Genomic DNA, 14,901 nt, shown 5'->3' on the forward strand with positions numbered 1-14,901 from the left:
GAATTAAAAACAATAATGTTAGTCTTTTTTTTTTTTTTTTTTAATTTATTTATTTATTTATTTTTGGCTGTGTTGGGTCTTCGTTTCTGTGCGAGGGCTTTCTCTAGTTGTGGCAAGCGGGGGCCACTCTTCATCGCGGTGCGCGGGCCTCTCACTATCGCGGCCTCCCCCGTTGCGGAGCACAGGCTCCAGACGCGCAGGCTCAGTAATTGTGGCTCACGGGCCCAGCTGCTCCACGGCATGTGGGATCTTCCCAGACCAGGGCTCGAACCCGTGTCCCCTGCATTGAGCAGGCAGATTCTCAACCACTGCGCCACCAGGGAAGCCCCCAATAATGTTAGTCTTAATGAGATGCATCCAGGTGGGGATGAGGATGCCCACGCCCACCTCAGCATCTTCTTGTTACCCCTGGTTCTCAGGCACCATGTTCAGAGGGGACCACTTTATTTCACTAAAGCAAAGCTTTTGCTATAAATCTTAGAGAGTGCTCCAGGGTGAATGTCTGGGGTTTTTAAGATGAGTGCCTTTTGTCCAATTCCCAGCCAAACTGAAGCTTACAACCTGGACGCAGGCTCTCTGGCCTCCTGGGTGTTTGTTTCCTGGGCCCTCACCCTTGTCTCTAGATCTCACAATGGGTAAGGAACTGAAGAGGTGGCCTCTCTTGCCAAACTAACTGTGTGGAATAATGAGACTCTCAAAAGATAGCACTGCAGGGGAGAGTTTTGACCTCAGCCTCTCATCCCCTAGTCCAAGGCCCCACCAAAATATCCTCACCCCATATCCTAGCCTATCCCCGGGTTGATGGCGGCATGAACCTAGAGCTCCCACTAGTGGCAGGAGTGGGCCACCAACGCTTCTCAACTTTTCATTGAGGGCTTCTCAACTTTCCATTGGTTTCTTCCCTCATTCACAGTGGGTTTAACAGCTAGGCCTATGGTCTCCGAGAGGCATTCAGAAACGCCATCTTCACCTTCATGGGGACATTTCTCCAAATTCTAGCAGTTTTCTACAGACCTACCTCAGCTACTAGGAGGCAAGTGTAAGGTCATCTCATTCCTACCACCACCTCCGCCGACCCCTACTACTTTTTTTCCTGAGGACTGTTCAGAATCAAGAGATGTGAATTTTACACACACACACACACACACACACACACACATACACACACAAACAATTAGGTTATCCCTGCCTTCTGCCAGCTGGGAGATGGGTAGGGCTCCTGGGGTGTCTGGAATGAGAGCTTAGAAAAGCTGTCCACAGGGATTAAGAAGAGTACTCTCCTCCCCTCCTTTTCTTGATGAAGCTTCTCTCTAGGTCTGCCTTTTTCCAGTGTCAGGATGGGGAGATTCAGGGGCCCAGCATCTGGGGGCAGAGGAAACCGCTAAGTCCTCCTGGAGAACAGGCTGCAAACCCACCTCTAGCCCGGGTACAAAGGGCCCCTGTGCCGCCACGAGGTCCAGCCCACATCACTGAGGGATTAAACTGTAGTTTGGGGCAAAACCTTTATAGTGAGAAGGAGCACGCAATTGTCTGGCGTATCCCTACAAACCCACCACAGTAATGGCTGGGTGAGTGCAGGTTGGGGCATTTGGGGTTCCTGGGTCAAGTTAAATAGTGCCTCATCACGCCTTCCTAATATTATTATTAATTTAATAAATAATCTAATAGAAATGCTTATATTACAAGTAAAAGCCAGGTTTCCTGACCCCCCCACCCAATGCCCTTCTCATGGCATCCATGGGTCAGCCAAATTTTAGAGTTCTGATCTTATTCATCTCCTGTGATAGAAAATTTAAAACTACATGAAACAATAGCCCCTGGTTTCTAGTTGTGAAGATATTAAAGTTTTTACTGATGTGCAGAGGAAATTCTGAAAAGTGGGGAATGCCTCTTCATTGGAGATGTAAGTGACGATGCTAAAAATGTGACCAAGTGTTAGGGCTGAATTGTGTCCCCCTTCAAAATTTATATACTGAAGTCTTAGCCCCCAGTAGCTCAGAATGCAACTATATTTGGAGAGATTTTGTACTTTTGTAATTAAGGAGGTAATTAAGGTAAAATGAGGCCATTAGGGTAGGCTCTAGACCAATATGACCGATGTCCTTAAGAGAAGAGGAGATTAGGACAGATGCACACAGAGGAAAGACCACGTGAAGACACAGGCAGAAAGCGGTCATTGAAAGCCAAGGGGAGAGGCCTCAGAAGAAACCAACCCTGCCCACACATTGATCTTGGACTTCTAGCCTCGAGAACTATTAGAAAATAAATTCCTGTTGTTTATGGCAGCCCTAGAAAACTAATACAGCAAGGGTGGGAGTTTTTCTGATGATTTTTAATGGTGATGCAGAATTCAAAATAATATTATTAAATTGACTAAACTGGGATTCAAATTCAGGAGTCTTTACACAAATGGTAATGTGATTCATTGTTCACCACCTTGAGCTGTTTTGAAACAATGCCTTTTAAAAGGCTATTAAAGAACATTTGCGGGAGAACACAACATTGTAAATCAACTATACCCCAATAAAAATACTTTAAAAAAGAACATAAAATAGATAGCTAGTGGGAAGCAGCCGCATAGATCAGCTCGGTGCTTTGTGACCACCTCGAGGGGTGGGAGAAGGAGGGTGGGATAGGGAGGGAGATGCAAGAGGGAAGAGAGATGGGAACATATGTTTATGTATAACTGATTCACTTTGTTATAAAGCAGAAACTAACACACCATTGTAAAGCAATTATACTCCAATAAAGATGTTAAAAAAAAAAAAAGAAACAATGTGATAAATACTTTAAAAAAAAAATCTGAGGAAGAAATGGGTTTTTTTTTTTTAATAGAAAGACTGCTTTCTTAGTGGTGTGCAGGAGTGAACAGGAAGCTTCCACGTGCATCAGAGTCTCTTCACCCCTCTGTCCTAGCGCAGCAGGCTTCGGCTGAAGGCACAAGCTTTGCTTTCTGTATCTCTTTCAGACGTTTCCTCCACACCAAGCGCTCTGATGCGAACACGGTTCCTGGAAGGCAAAAGGGAGGAGCCAGATCCCTGGGGTCTCCAGGAGCTGTGTAAGCACATTCCTGCCCGTGGGTCAGGGACGTGAAACTCCCCATAGTGACTTTATGTGCGCGAACAGCCCATTTTCTCGGGCTGCATCAGGAGGCCTAGGTGCCCTCCGTCTGGGCAAGGACCCTCATCCTCAACCCAGGCAGTCAGAGGGTCTGGGAAGAATCTGTGCCCTGCTCCTGCTCGGGAGCCAGAGCGCTGACAGGGAAACGGGGTGCAAAGCCTGCTTTCAGGAGAATTCCTGTTCCGGGGATCTTGAAGTGCAGAACCCTAATCCTCAGACCAGTGGCTCACATTTGTATCGTCCTTTCTCAGGCACCATCCTACTCGGTCATCATGTGTGGTGGGTAAGACAGATCGCCCCACTGGCCCAGTTTATGGGTGAGGGAAGTGATGTCTCACAGGTCACTCTGAGGGACACTTGCACCGCTACTCAAATGAATGGCATGACGATAGGGACGGAGGAGGCACCTTAAAGCGGCGGACTGCACGTTCCTGTGGCAGCCTTGTTGTGGCATTGGTCCTGGGCCCCAGAGGAAGACAGCCGAGCTGGGCCGAGGACCATGTTCAGCTGACACGGCGGGTCCCAGGGTAGCACGGGGACCACGGGTGTGTACACGCGTGAAGCAGGGGATGCGGTGCAGGTCCTACATGGTAGCGCTGGCCTGGCCATGCTCTAAGTGCCCCCTACACCGAGGGCAGGCAGTTGAGCTTGTCCTGCTGGCAGGCAAAGCTTTAAGAGGCAGAGTGGACACCTCGAAGTAGACTAAATAATTACAAACTAGATACAATTCTCCCAAGGTAATAACCCTGTTTACACTTAACCAGTACCACCCATCCCCCTAGAGAAAGGAAGTTATTTTAGAATGGAAGTCTGGGCCTCTGCTGCTAAATTCTCAGCCTACTGGTTCTCTCCATTCCTAAAACTTTTTGTTTTCTAATTTTATTAAAGTGCAGTTGATTTACAATGTTGTGTACATATATATTCTTTTTCATATTCTTTTCCATTATGGTTTATCACAGGATATTGAATAGAGTTCCCTGTACTATATAGTAGGACCTTGTTGTTTATCCATCCTATATATAATAGTTTGCATCGGCTAATCCCAAACTCCCAATCCTTTCCTCCTCTACACCCCCGCCTTGGCAACCACATGTTTGTTCTCTGTCTGTGAGTCTGTTTCTGTTTCGTACATAGGTTCATTTGTACCATATTTTAGATTCCACATATAAGTGATATCACATGGTATTTGTCTTTCTCTTTCTGACTTACTTCACTTAGTATGATAATCTCTAGGTCCAGCCATGTTTCTGTCAATGGCGTTATTTCACTCTTTTTTATGGCTGAGTAGTATTCCATTGTATATATGTACCACATCTTTATCCATTCATCTGTCAATGGACATTTAGGTTGTTCCCATGTCTTGGCTATCATAAATAGTGCTGCTCTGAATATTAGGGTGCATGTATCTTTTCAAATTATAGTTTTGTCTGGATATATGCCCAGGAGTGGGTTTGTTGGATCATATGGCAACTCTATTTCATTCCTAAATCTTTTTAATACTGATTTTTTTTTAATCCACAAGAGTGCTGTTCATCTGCTATAAGTAATAATAGTACCTTCAATTACTAATAAAGAGCTATCTTAAGATGGACCCCTTGCAGATCTCTTGAGATCTAAGGAACTTCTTTTCCCCTCTGTCTCTGAGTTTTTAACCAAGTTACTTATAACAAGCCTGGCAGGCCTGAACTTCCTCATTCTCAACAGCTAGGCTTCCATTTCTCCTCCACCAAGACCTCTGTTGGAGAGTCATCAGCAGCCTGTGTGGCACCTTGGTGTCGGATGAAGACCGTGCCCATCGTGGGCTGGTGCAGCCCTGCAGGTGCTGGGCTTAGCAAGCTGCACGTGCTTCTGTGTGGAGCAAAGGGTCCCCTTCCTTGGGGTTAGCAGTCAGGACGGAGGCTTGGAGGGCAGAGTGCAGGCTGCCGACAGAGCGAAGGAGCTGCATTTGCCCCCCTCAGCTGTACAACTGCACAGGCAACCCGGAGACAGGAGGCACTCACCCCCCTGGAGTTCCAAATGGCAAGCTTTCTCTGCCCCTGTTGATCCTCTCTGCAAGGTCTCTAACCACTGCCTCATCCCACCTTGTCCCGGCCCTGATCTTCAGTTCAGTGGTCCAGGAAGCGGCCCCTGCCTTTCCTTGTACCCTCTGTCTAACTCTTTTCCTACCAGGTGCGAACTTCACTTATGCTTTACTGCGGTTTCCAGTAAATCTCTGTTTCCAGTTGGCCAAGCTTGTCTATTAGCATGTGAAGCAGACTAATTTGCCAAAAGTCAGTTTGTCAGATGAACAATTCACCCAATTACTGGAGATTGTTTGAAGCGTTAGCATTGCCCTCATGTGTCCCCAAATCCATCTCCAACCCCAGAAGCTGTCAGAAAAATGTTTTCCTCTGGATGCGAGACAGTTTGCAGAGTCACAGTAAAAGGCAGGAGCAAAAGCAGAAGCAAGTTCCTTTGCTATAAAAAGGGGATAGCGCTATCTAGTTCTGGGGGTTTTGTTAGGATTAACTCAGTTAATACAAAAGAAGCACTTAGAACAGTCTGGCCGGCAGCATTCAGCACCCGATAAAAGTTGGTGATTATTACCATTATAATAATTATTACTTTTAATTGACACATGCATTTAAATTATATGAATTGAACTACACATTTGATGAAAAATTAAAATAACAATTTAAATAGGAACGCCAGGTAAAGAAGATAGGTAACAATCACTAGGGCCAATTCAGTGGTCCGTACCCTTGGTCTCGTCATTTAGCCGGGGAGGGGAGAGGGGCTGGAGATGAGTTCAATCACCAATGGCCAATGATTTAACCAATTGTGATTATGGAATGAGGCCTTCATAAAACTGAAAAAGTTGAGGTTCGGAGAGCTTCCGGGTTGATGAACACATGGAGGTGCAGGAGATCAAGGAAGCTTTGCGCCCCTTCCCATGTACCTTGCCCTGTGCATCTCTTCCATCTGGCTGTTCCTAAGTTCTATTCTTTTATAATAAACCTATGATCTAGTGAGTAAAATGCTTCTCTGAATTTTGTGAGCCACTCTAGCAAATTAATCACAACTGAGGAGGGGATGGTGGGAACCTCTGATCTGTAGCAGGTCAGTTAGAGGCACAGGTGACAATTGGTACCTGAAGGGTTGAGTGGGGGAGCAGTCTTGCAGGACTGAGCCCTTAACCTGTGGGTTCTGATGCCATCTCCCCGTAGAGAGTGTCAGAATTAACTGCTTGTGGTGTTGGAAAAGCACACATTAGACATATTAATTTCAGGGGTGCAAATGAAAAAACAACATTTGCACACTTGAAATTAGTTAGCAGGATACTATGAGCCTAAGCAAATTACTTAACCTCTTGAAGCCTGTTTCCTCATCTGTAAAATGGAGATGATACCAGCACCTCCCTCATAGTTTACTGTGAGATGTAACAGAAATATTGCAGGTAAATCAGAGTCTACCATGCTTAGGGACTAGAAGCACTCAATAAGTATGTTATGTTTTTAAAAATGTCCATACAAATGTAGCTCTTCTAAAACACTAAACTGTAGGAGGAAGAATCAGTATTGTAATATTTTGCTGTATCGTAGGTGCAATTTACTTGTACTGAGTAAAGACGTCATTGGCAACACAGCTACCCAGATTATCATTGTGTAGAGATCAACCATCAGGAGTGGAAGATGCCAGATGCCATATGATTTTCATGTATTTTATTTTTTCAGTAATTCTCAAATTCTTTGGGGCATGGATTCCACTACTCTCAGAAGAGCAAGGAAGGCACACAATAATGCCTGTCAATGACTAAGTAAGTATTACGAAGAGCAAGCCAAACAACCGATGTGCACACAATTGGGTCCAATACCATGAAATCCTGCATGAGAATCTTGAAGGCGATAGCTGGATTCTGAGGGTATTAGTTTTGTTTAAGGACCAGCATTTCCACAGGTGACTAAGCTCAGTTGCAGAACACGGTATTGGCTTTTTCTGACTGGGGTTGTTTTTTCGTTGAAGGTAATATCCAGTCCTAAAATAAACACTATATCTGATCCAGACCACCTGCTTCCTGGTGATCAAGTTCAGGTTCCCGAGGAACGTGTTTGGTGGCAGCCCCAGGACAGCTTCTAAGGGAAATAAGGGCTTTGCATCCTAGCCAAAAGGCAGTAATCATAAAAAACAAGAAGCAGAGGGCAAGTATGGGTAAACGCATCATTAGATGGGCCTTATTTTTAGAGCAGTTCATAGGGCAACATTTCCTCTGTCGCTGATCTACCAGAAGTATTTAGGAAACACACTATGTGAAACAGACTGAAGACTGTCTGGTGTCCTGTGCTCAGAAACTGCAAGCTTCCAGCCAGAATGGTCTGTTTTAGGCTAAGGTTCCACAGGGCAGAGCATATATTTAACTTATGACACATCTTAAGATGAGGAAAGGATGGGGAACACGTGACCCTGTGTCCCCACCCCTGCCACCACATCCGCCTCCACGTGGAACAGAGGGAGGTTTTTCTCTCTCCCAACGATCTCATTGGTAGTACATCCTTCAAAAGCATCCAGCATGCCCACTGAGGGCCCTTCTAGGCTCGTGGGAAGAGAAAAGTGTTTTCTAAAGGGAAAAGAAGGTTGAGAATAAGTGAGAAAGTTCAGAGTAGAGAGACTGACTCCTTAGCACAGTAGAACCAGAGGCTCTCAGGAGACCCCAGTCCCAGAGTTATTCCCAAGAGATCTTTTAAGTGTGGAGTCGATGACATGGGACCCTGAACTGATTCCAGGCAAAGACCAGGTGATGTGTGGCCTCCATCCATCCTCAGGGCAAGCAGGTGGGGTGAGATCCGGAGTTGTGGGGAGGCATCTGCCTACAGATATTTCTCCACATTGATGCTGAGTCAGAAAAGGCAAAATTCGTGATTTTTTTGCCTGGACCCACACCTGTCTTCTCTCCTTAAAAAATTTGGAACATTCTTGGAAATTTTATTTTAATGTATCATTACTTAAGAGATCATTTTCTATGTTGTACTCCTCTACATGAAAGCCATAGCATTGGGCAAATTGGACAGACTTGTGTCAGTTCCCAGCTCTGCTACATTGAAACCTCAATTTTGTCATCTGTAAAATTGGTAGAGTAGCATTTAGTCCAAGAGTCGATTTAAGATTTAAAGGAGGGCTTCCCTGGTGGTGCAGTGGTTGAGAATCTGCCTGCCAATACAGGGTACACAGGTTCGAGCCCTGGTCTGGGAAGATCCCACATGCCCCAGAGCAACTAGGCCCGTGAGCCACAACTACTGAGCCTGCGCATCTGGAGCCTGTGCTCCGCAACAAGAGAGACCACGACAGTGAGAGGCCCGCACACCACGATGAAGAGTGGCCCCCACTTGCCGCAACTAGAGAAAGCCCTCGCACAGAAACGAAGACCCAACACAGCCAAAAATAAATAAATAAATAAATAAATAAATAAACTCCAATCTCTTTAAAAAAAAAAAACAGATTTAAAGGAGATGACGTGTACAAAATCCTTGGCACAGAGAATAATTGGTATTTGTTCCTTATTAATGGTAGTTCCTGTTATGATGTTGATGATGAGACTGATCAAGGATCCAGGATGGTATCTGAACAGCTTTGCAGGCTGGGAGGACACCAATCAGTAAAGGGGAGAAGGGAGCAGAAAAGGTGGTCAAAGTGCCAACTTCGACCAGTTGTCAGCTTTGCTTGAGGGCAAATGAGCTCTCCATCCTGCTACCTGAGTCCCCCTGTCCCCTTTTAAGTCCCTACCTCTTCACCCATCTCAGATTGTATGCCCTGTGCTCTCAGGTGACCAGCGTCCCCCACTGCACTATTCCGTGGTGACATCTCACACTTCATCCGCCTCTCCACCCACAACACAACTTACCCCACCAGGCTCCCATTCTAATTACACAGCTCTCTGCTAGGAATCAGATAACTACGTGGTATAAAGATGGTACTAATGATTAATGCAAGTTTCATGGATGTCTCCCAGGAATGTCACATTTGTGGTTAATATCCCAAAGGCTCCTGGTAGAGATTTCTCGATCTACTATGAGTCTGAAAGGGAGATGGTTTTAATCAGAGTTGTTCTCAGAACTCATTAAATCAAGCCCTGAAGTGCTTATCTCCTTTGCCTATGTCAACCCTTAAAGTATAAGTTGAGTGTATCCCCAGGTATTAAGGAAGTCTCAAACTCCTGGGACTTCTTCAATGACTAAACTACTGTTATACTGAAATTCTTTGGTAACATCTTCAGGCTCAGTCTTCCCCATCTAAAAAATGGGTTCATATCCTAAATCCATTTTCTATCTTGTAGGCATCTCTTATCCTAAATGAGTGAACACATGATAAACTAACAAGAAGGGAGGACAGAGAGTATCCTCCAGTCAACAGTTGTGTTGATTGGAGATGAGAAGGAGGAGCAGGTAGATTTAATATTATCATTAGTCATGACTTGAGCCAAACTTAGCAGTTTTAGAACCATGTTTAACAATCCTGTCTGCATATTAGAATTAACTGGAAAGTTTTTTTTAAGAAAAGAAAATTCCCAGGCCCCACCCCTAAGATTCTGATTCAGTTGATATGGGGTGGGATCTGAGCATCAGATCCTTAAGGAGGTTCTATTGTGAGGCCAAGTCTGAGAACCACTGTCTCAGGACAGCACTGGTAATGCAGAGGAAGTGGAAACTGGCATCATATGAGGTGGGTCTTGGTTGTGACCGAGAGCTGAGCCCAGCTCTATATTCTGGAAGCACTTAACGACTGATGTTCAATGAGTTTCACAGCATGGTTGTGAAACTGGGGGAGAGAACTCTTGGACAGAAGCCAAGAATCATAAGAATCCCTGAACAGTGGATCAGAGGAGGCCTTTCTTTAATCCTCTTCCTCATCGCTGCATAAACACTGGCAATTCACTTGTCTCTGAGTCTCGGTTTCATTATCCATTAAATGAACAGGTTAGACTAGACAAGTTCAAGGGTGCCTTCCAGGGCTGTTCTTCTGTGATCCTAAGATAGTTTCCAGGCATCAGAGGAAAGAGAAGCTGGCATTGCACATCCTTGTTGGTATTCTCTGCCCACTCCTTGTCTGAAGTCACTTGGCAGCTCTCTGTTGCTGACCAAAGGCCAGCCTTGAGTAACAGCTGAATCTCCAGAGCAACAGCTGAATCTCCATCCTTGGGGCCTCCCTTCACCCAGGCTTCTCCTGCAGGATGAAAGATTTCATGCCATTCTTGTGAAGGCAGCCCACATGCATGGCAGGAGTAGCCTCTAAGTGATCTCTCTGCTCCCGGGCCAGCACACAGCCTGATGGTATCTGCAGAGGAAGGGGTGGAATGTGGAAGTTTACATGACGTCAGTGCACACACATCTTCCTGTCTTAAGCTGGGAGCCCAGCCGTCAGCTACTGTGCCCTGCTGCATCTTTTCCGCCCCTTCTCGAGAGCCTTGGGCTGCTTTGGAGTCCACTCCTCCATGCTTCCTGAGAGGATGGGCCTCTGAGCAGGACTTAAAGAATTGGTCAAAACAACAACCACAAAACCTTTATCGTTTGCATCCTCGGCAGCAGACTCTGTACTAGTGACGTCACATTCCATCTCTCCAGGCCTCAGACTGACCAAGATCCACTGGAAAAGAATTGCTCTGGTCTGTTTGTCGCCCTACCCCCCAGAAAAATTCACATGTAGAAATCCTAACCCCAAAAGGTGATGGTATTAGGAGATGTGACCTTTGGGAGGTAAGTCATAAGGGTAGAGCCCTCACGAATGGGATTAATATCTTACAGAATAGCCCCACAGAGCCCCTTACCCCCTTCTGCCATGTGTGGATACAGCCAGAAGCCTGCCACCCAGAAAAGGATCCTCACCTACCTTGATCTCAGACTCCAGCCTCCAGAGCTGTGACAAATAGATACCACCGAGTCTGTGGGATTTCGTTAGAGTGGTCCAAGCGGATGTAGACAGGACTCATCCCAGCCAATCCCCTAATACAAAGTGTCCTATCCAGTGCACACACGTATGGAAAACCATCAGATGTGCCTCACGCTTAGGAGAAAATGCCCTAACGTGCCATGCTCGAGGCTGTGAGGACATGCAAAATGTTGGTGGGAAGAGGGTAAGGGGTTTTAACGTGCATATTGCAGACCTTTTGGAGTTCTCAGCACCTGTGCCGGTAGAAGAGAGGGGAAGGCGAAGGAGTGGGTGGTTGGAAAAAGGCAGATTCAGTAGATCCTGCCCATGGCAGGGCTTTGAAAGTAACAGTGGGAGCTCCTGGGTCCAAGACAGCACCTGTGACATAGGTCAGTGTGGTTCTGCCTTCCAGGAACTGGCTCCCAGGTCCAGGTGAGGCCTGGAGCTACGTTGCCATGCATAGCATAGGTGGTCTTTTGGGGCACTGAGGACAGTGTGGCCTCAGACCCCAGATCTTCTTCCCTGGCCCTTCCTTGGATTCACGAGGGCCTGGGGTCCTGGAGGGACTCTTTCTTGTGTTCTCCTCATATGGAGGGTGGCACAGGAGCAGCTTAGGCAAGCCAGATCCCCTCTCGATTGTGAAGAAGACTTGACGTTCTGGCTTCTGATGCTGGACCTGCCGCTCTGTGATCTTGCAGTTCTGGCAGAAAGTGTGGAATGAGAGTTATCACCTGACCAGGAGGGGCTTGGGATTCAAACATGGGCCTTCCACCCAGCCTGAGACCCGGCAAGGTCCTATAACGCGGACCCACAAGCAAACAGGCTTCAGGGCTTCCTCTTTGCTCCTTGAAACAAATGTTCCCTTTGGAACTGTGAAGCCGGCTACTTCCATACTCAAGTCTATATTAGCATTCAAAGGGTCCGTGCCAGGAACCCATGGGAGAACATGGTACACGTCTGGCAGACCTATAGACACTCATCAGTGGACATTAGGTGTTCAGGAAGTGTTTCTATGTTTGCTACTCTGTAACTGAAAAACAAATCAACTCCAGGAAATCAAATATTTTATTGCTTTACTTCATAATGTTCCAAATCAGTCTCCCCGCCCCCAATCTGCTGTAAGCAAGTCTCTACGAGGAGCTCTAGGTGCCATCCTTGTCCTCTGTCAGTCTGGTCCTTGGGGGGCTGGAGGTGGGCAGAGCAGGGCCTGGGTAGCAGGACTGAGAAACACCGACCCCCTGTCCATCCCTTTCACTCTGTGAGTAATATGTCATGGCCACAGGCAGTGGGGAATAACCAGAGTGAAGAAAACACTGAGAGGAGGAGAAAAAGGGAGAAAATGAAGGGTGAGAAAGGAATAAAGGAGGAGACACAGATGCTGTGGAAGGCTAAACTCTCACTGTGGTAACCGGAGATTCCAAACCACTAATTCAGCCACGTGGCTTCAAGAGTTCAAGAAAATTATGGGAGTAATGGGATGAACTATGTAACATTAGTACAGGTAATACCTGCTGGGAAATTGGGCCAGGAGTTTCCAGAGCTAAAAGCACATTTGAGAATATCTACTTATATTTGTTTTTATCTCATCATTATTCAATTTTTGTCCTGTGTATGTTTTATGATATAGCAATACAGTAGTACGTGTGTATAATTTATAAATAAATAAATATACCTATATTGAGGAATGTATGTTCAAATATTTTCTATTGATGGGGTACATGGTCAAAAGAGCTTGGAGACCACCTAACTAGAACAATGACAAAAATCACTAAAGACTCCACCATCCTACCTATCAAGGCCTGGGGCCTCACCAGGGGCCTTGGCCAGGGCGGCTTAATGTAGAAGGAAAAGTCAGCTGTCAGCTGGGAAAGCCCCTCTCCCAGCTCTTCTCTAGTGCCACAAGTCCCTTTAAAGAGTAAAATCACTTGCATTTTGGGGAAACAGGAGAAATATTATTATCACGACTGTTACTATCTAAACACCCAAGTAGCATCTAAGGAAGCTGCATCATAGTGCGCCTGCCCTATGCAATCGTGGCCTCTGAAAGGCAAGTGGGATTGGAATGCGGCCCATGATCTGCTCATCAAGCCATGTGCCCAGAGAGGGGTGCATCTGTCCCCAGGCAGGGGAGACTTTTACTCTCATCATGGTGTTGTATGGATTACCAATAGCCCTGCTTTTTTTTTTTTTATTTGAATCTAATTTTCTAATCGCTTTTGCTTTCATAAATCCAGTTTACTGCTTGTTTTGTCTTTGCCTAATACTAATGTCAAGTTGGCAGCCCTGGAGAGTCTGCATCACAGGGGGGGCGGTGGCAGAATGGGGTCCTGGCTTCAGTAGGTGCAGCCCCTCAAAACACAGCCCACCACGGCTGAGAAATCAAAAGCTGAATATCATTTTTGGCCCCTGTGTCTCAGAGACACCCGGAGGCCGTCTGACTAGGTGAAATGTTCCACACAGGAAACAAAGAACCAACTTCTCAGTCCAGCCTCTGTTGGGGTCAGCCTGTTGCCTGGGTCCTGGGATGTGACCTGCATCAGAGTCTCCATTGGACACAGCCATTCAGCCACGGGAGGTGCCGCTTCACTCGGCCTGAGACCACGGTGGAGTAATGCAATCCCTTTGAATACAGCCCCGGGGCTCAGACATGTCCACACAAGTCCCAGCTCACCCTTATCCTCCAGCAAACTCCACTGATTTATTTACTGGGAAATGTGATGTTTTCCCCCCAAAAATGTCCTCTCCTTCTTAGGGAGGAATGTTGCTTCCTGGTCATCAGCTAGCAGCGAGAAAGGGAGCATTGCTGGGTCTCTGCAGGCTGTCCCTGTGGTGCTCCTGGGACTCTCAAGCATTGGTCTTGGGCTCCTTCATCGATTTGACAAATTCCTTGACATCCTCTTCCAAGGCCTTGTTCCTCCTCTCCACGTCCTCCCGGGAGCGCTCCACGTTGCGGAGGCTGATTTCCAAGGCTGCAGACTTCTTCTTCTCTTTCTCCAGTTCTTCACTGAGCCTCACCACCTTAGCCCACACATCATAATTTTCCATCTCAAGGCTACGAGGAAGGAAAGAAAAGAATGAAAGGACGCGGTGTGACCTCTAGACCTTCCCTTCAGCCTTTCCCTCAACCCCCTCTGTCCACTTTACCTTCCACATCCCAAGACCCATCTCCAACCTGTACCTCCTAGTTATGTCCCATCCCCGACAGGAGGACTTCCCAGTAAACCTGAATTCCCAGAGCCTGTCCCCTTTTTTGTCATTTGTCATCCATCTCATGACATCTCTTGTGTTGTTTTTCACGTCGTTTTGTGTTTTGTATCTCCCACCACACAATAAAGTCTTTGAATGAAGAGACCACCTCTAATATTTACAGCCCCACAGCGCCTTGCATCTGTCCTGTTCAGTGGAAAAGTTGACTGACTGCTGAAACCCATCCGGATTCCAGATTCCCGGCGCCTGTGTACACACGCATGCTTTCTCATCCTGCTTCATTGCAGAGCACGGACCAGAGCCTTCTCTTATGAAGGCTCCTGGGGACCAAGATTTGGAGAATTTGGGGGAGCTGCCCCTTGGGAGCAACTGTCGTGCCAGTCCCACCCTTGCTTCTGAATCCCACTCCAAGTGAAGGATCTGTTGGATTACTGAACTTGCAGCATTTTCACCGTTACTGGCCAAAATCCTAGTCTAGTCTCAGGTGCCCATCTCTCTCCCTCCAGGCTGTGCTGAATTAACCCTTGGGAATGAGAGTACATATGACATTTTTGAGCCAAAGGAGGGAATTTCAGGCCTATGAGGAGAATATGATTGGAAAGTGGCTTCAAAATTTCATTCTGTGAGATGCTGCTTCCCTGCTACCCAATGGCCTGCTCATTTTTATACGGAGACTTG

The 14,901-nt window shown here is 46.5% G+C and overlaps 1 protein-coding gene across 2 annotated transcripts in view; it reads right to left on the reverse strand.

Moving 5' to 3' along the window:
* Nucleotides 1–12,630: 12,630 nt before the first annotated feature.
* The window catches only part of ARHGAP25 (Rho GTPase activating protein 25), an 88,929-nt gene continuing 86,658 nt past the window's right edge, over nucleotides 12,631–14,901 (reverse strand). For both annotated transcript variants that reach the window (XM_007189771.2, XM_007189770.3), the window contains one exon: nucleotides 12,631–14,068. In XM_007189771.2, coding sequence (XP_007189833.1) covers nucleotides 13,861–14,068 — 208 coding nt within the window. In that variant the 3' untranslated portion in view covers nucleotides 12,631–13,860. The remainder of the gene's footprint in view (nucleotides 14,069–14,901) is intronic.

Source organism: Balaenoptera acutorostrata, chromosome 12 (genome assembly GCF_949987535.1).
Source record: "Balaenoptera acutorostrata chromosome 12, mBalAcu1.1, whole genome shotgun sequence".
Lineage (NCBI taxonomy): Eukaryota > Metazoa > Chordata > Mammalia > Artiodactyla > Balaenopteridae > Balaenoptera > Balaenoptera acutorostrata.